General features: G+C 41.4%; 1 protein-coding gene across 1 annotated transcript; it reads left to right on the top strand.

Annotated features, from left to right (window-relative positions):
• Positions 1-2,928: 2,928 nt before the first annotated feature.
• LOC143029764 (serine/threonine-protein kinase pim-1-like) lies at positions 2,929-4,086 on the top strand. Its single transcript, XM_076192679.1, has one exon. The coding sequence runs from the start codon at positions 2,929-2,931 to the stop codon at positions 4,084-4,086; it is 1,158 nt and encodes a 385-aa protein (XP_076048794.1).
• Positions 4,087-4,688: the final 602 nt, after the last annotated feature.

The following is a 4,688-nucleotide window of genomic DNA, read 5'->3' as shown; positions in this document are numbered from 1 at the left end:
ATCCACGCACATACATGTATACTTACATGCATACATGTATACATATATGCATACATACGCACATACATGCGTACGTACATAAGTACACACACTTGCATACGCACACACATACATACGCACATATACACGCACACGTGTTAATAGAATCGCGGGTAGTTTCCCTATAATCTATCTTCCCTCCAGTAGATTCCCCTCCACTTTCCCTCCAGACCGCTGGCCTCCACAAATCAAGTTAAAAAAGAACAAATACGTTGTTTTATCAACAACAATACTGATAAAAAATACAATGACCAAATATAAACTGTTTGCATACAAACTATAAATTATAATACAGAAAAATGGTAAAACATTACAGAAACTCAACGTCGACGAGTGTGGTAACAGGCTGTGCCCTCCGTGATATACTTTCATATTAATAAACATTTTTTTTTTTAATTTGGTTTGGTTTTATTTGATACTCGTGTGGGGTTAAATTGGCCATATGGTAATCATGATTTGCAATTGATAAAAGCGTAATAGATCATGAAAGGTCAGGTAGACGTATATGCTCTGCTTGTATGTAAATATTTTTTAGATTTAATAACTTGTTATTGAACCTGAAACGATGATAATAACCGTAAATAACTGAAAGTAATGACTTTAGAAATACAACAGCATATGAAAACGACCCGTGAATTGAACTCACTGGATTCTAAGTTATGAATCTTTTAATCTGAGTAAATTTACGACAAAATATGGAACTGATCAAAGCATAAAAATTATGTTCTGAATGTGGTTCGAGAAGAACTCTTCTGGAAGATGTTAGTTGATGAACTAATATATATATATGTATATGTATATATATATATATATATATATATATATATATATATATATATATATATATAAATAGGGAAAAAATACTTTTTATTTTTCCAGAGCCATTTTTTTTTTTTTTTCACCGGAGCCATTTTTTTAATTACCAGAGCCATTTTTTATACTTCCAGAGCCGTGTATATATAATTATCAAATGTTCATATTTGTACTTAAATTTATTTACTTTCAATTACTAACCAAACATTTGATTCTATTTTGTTTTCTCATAAATACGCGAACGAGGTTATAAATGGGATTTCCCAGTTTCCCTCCTAGGCTTCAAGCGAGTTTGCATATGTACAGTGTACGTATGCATGCGGTGATGTGGTATTGGGTATGGTGCATTGTACATGTAGTCAGCGCGTTGATTGGGGAGCTAGCTGCATGCAACCAATGAACTTCCCTGCATACAGGTACTATGCAATTCGCAACTAGCGACATTATGTAGCACGATAGTCGTGTAGAGTCTAGTCAACATGTACTAGTATACGCGTGCATGCAGCTGATACGAAGCTAGGCTAGGTAAGCCATTGAACTCTAGTAGCTATACCGCGTACACATACGTACGTACATAAAAAAAATAAAGATGATTGATGCGTTGCGTTTATGATATCGATTGATAATGCAATGATTAATCACGGGTAAGTTGAGTTTGCTCTGATCCTTTCATCAATGTTGATGGGATTCAGGGATTACCAAATGATGGATAATGCATGAAAAACGTTGAATCTTGCCGCGGGAGCGATTTTTTTGTGGGGGATCGCTCCCGCTATTGGGTTTGCGAGAGCGACATTGGAACTTTCCCGAGCGAAATCGCTCGTCGCTCCCGTGTATTTTTTTCGCTGATTGTGACAAGTTGATGAAGGTGGAAAAAAAAAGTTACGGATCTAGTTCCGAGTTCCTGCGTTTATTCCTGACCGGTTTCGCTCTATGCTTCTTATTTACTATTTACCTATGCATTTATTTATGTATTTTATTTGTTATTTACATTATCATAGTTTCTATTTATTATTTTTTTTTTCGCATCCCACCTAGATATGGTCCAAAAGGTCTCTTGTCGGCATGCTCCTCCTTTGTAATCCTTTGTAATTCTTTGTAAAGTACTATTTGAGGTACTTCTTGAAGAAAATATTCATCCTCTGCTAATCTGCACTCTAGAACACAGCATACAGCGCCATCTCCTAGTGTTAGTTCTGATGACGTCATAATGTATACTGGGTGTATACCTACAGAAATTGTGAAGAAAAAATATTAGTCACACTGATAAAGCCAAGACTAGAGCATGCAGTGGCATTATTAACACCCAGTACCAAAAAGAATATAAAGAAAACTGAAAGAATCTAAAGAGCAATTACAAAGATGGCCCCAACACTTTCAAAGCTGTCATATGAGGAGAGATTGTCAAAACTGGAATTGCCGACTCTAGAACAAAGAAGAGAAAGAGATTACTTGCTAACCATCTATAGAATCATGAGAGGCATGGAAGTCCTTGATAGAGAAGACGTACTAAATGGGGTAGAGAGAAATACAAGAGGACATGAAAAGAAACTAAAAAAAGACAGTTACAGAAGAGACCTGAAAAAGAAAAATAATAACAATAACAAGTTATAATAACAATAATGATAATAATAATAATAATAACAATAATGATAATGATAATAATAATAATAATAATACCAATAACAACAACAATAACAACAGCAATAATAACAAGAATAATAGCAAGAACAATAATAGCAAGAACAATAATAACAAGAACAATAATAACAAGAACAATAATAATAATGATAATGATAATAATGATAGTAATGATAATAATAATAATAGTAATGATAATAATGATAATAATAGAATAAACAAATTAATAAATGAATAGATAAATAAACAAATAAGTAAATAAATAAAAAAGCAAAGAGGGCATAAGAGAGGTCCTTCAAAAGCCAAGAGCGATTACCTTCAACACAGCTCATTAGCGTGACATGTCAGTGCCCCCCGGTCACCGGCTCCGGTTCTGGGAGCCGATCTAGGATGTCTGAGTTCGGTGTCTGGAGAAGGTGGTGGTTGTCGCGTGCTATGCTCTCCCTTGATCGCTACGAGGTCGAGAGAAAACTGGGCGAAGGAGGCTTCGGTTCGGTGTTCGCTGCCACCCGCCTCGAAGATGGCCATCGCGTGGCCATCAAGGAGATCGATCTGGCCGAGGTCGACAACTGGGGAATGCACGAGGGACAGCGTGTCCCCCTCGAGGTGGAGTTGCTCTTCGCCCTCCAGCACATCCCCGTGGTCATTCCCCTGTACGAGTATTTCCGCCGAGGGGACAAGTACTACCTCGTCATCGAGTACGTCCCCGGGGCCGTGTCCCTCTTCGACTACGTCAGGGCACACGGACCCCTCGGCGAGGACCAGGCGCGCCACGTCATCCTGAAGGTCGCGGATGTCGTGGCCCAGTGCTTCCGGAGCGGCGTATCTCACCGGGACATCAAAGCAGAGAACGTCCTTCTGCTCCCGGGGACAGGCCAGATCCGCCTGATTGACTTTGGCGTCAGCGAACTCGTCGTCAGCCAGAGGGGCGCTGACACCGGCGGCACAGTCAAGTGCTGGCCGCCCGAATACTTCCAGAGACACGAGTACCTCCACCTCCCCGCAACGGTCTGGAGTCTTGGGACGCTCCTGTACCACGCCGTTTGCGGGAAGTCAGCCTTCACGGAAGAGGTGGAGGAGATCGTGAGGGGCTCGCCCGAGTTCCCCTCACACGTGTCCCTCTTATGCCAGGACCTCGTGGCCAGGTGCTTCATCTCGGAGCCCTGGCAAAGGATTTCTCTCGAGAGCTTCCTGGTTCACCCGTGGGCGACAGGATGGACCCACACGCCCTTGAACCAGAGCGCCACATACGAGCACCTGCAGAAGGGGATTGACGCCATTCGAAGGCTTCCCCACAGGAGGACGCGCAGGAACGATGCCGTCATCCAGCTCGCGACGAGGCAGGTCTGGAAGGAGACCAAGCGACCAGGAGGAGAAACCCGGGACAAAGCCCATCCCCGGTTCAAGTCCGCCAGTGGCAAAGCCATCAAGGGCAAAGGGAAGCTCCAAACAAAGCCCAAGGAGAAAGCCCTGGCGAGGAACAAAATGGCTTCTTTGTTGCAAAAGAAAAGAGAAAATAAGAAGCAACAACTTGCCAACAAGAAGCGATACCACGACGATACGCCCCAAATCAAAGCCCGAGGAGATCACTGACGAGAAGAAGTTTAACGCAAACCTTCTCAAGTGATATAGAAAGGAATGCCCAAAGGGAATAAAAGACCCAAAATTAACGGAAAGCCCTGAACGAAGAACTGAAAGAGACCACTGCCGTGGTGATATCGAAAAAAAGCTCAAAATGAAGATAAATGGAAACCACGAGCCAGTAGAAAATCGACGCAAAAGTTCTTTTGGTAAAATGGAAAGAGGCCCAAAATAAAGAATATGGAAAAGCAACGAAACCTACAAGTTGCTTGATCAAGGAAATGGGTCAGCGTGATAGATACGAAAGCAAAGGAGACCTAAAAACAATTACTACAGCCCAACGAGCATGACAAGCTCATGAAGGACTTTCGAGACAGTAAATGCAACTGGAGGCCCAAGGTGGAAATATTCCACAGATGGAAAATATCGTTCTGCAGAAAACTACAAGTCCCCAAAGAAGAACAAATTCTGCAAGAAAACAAGCCCACACAAATATTCGAATTAGAATAAAGTTATGACGCCAAAATACAATCAGAAATCAAATACTCCTCCAACGGTGCATGGCCAAACAGAAAATGCCCATTCCAAGAGAAATTGTGCTTTAGGAATCGTGT

The sequence above is a fragment of the Oratosquilla oratoria genome, chromosome 1, assembly GCF_046742065.1.
Source record: "Oratosquilla oratoria isolate Oo_2021 chromosome 1, ASM4674206v1, whole genome shotgun sequence".
NCBI classification, from domain to species: domain Eukaryota; kingdom Metazoa; phylum Arthropoda; class Malacostraca; order Stomatopoda; family Squillidae; genus Oratosquilla; species Oratosquilla oratoria.
The sequence above is the reverse complement of the archived record's forward strand: the minus strand, read 5'-3'. Positions and strand labels throughout refer to the sequence as shown.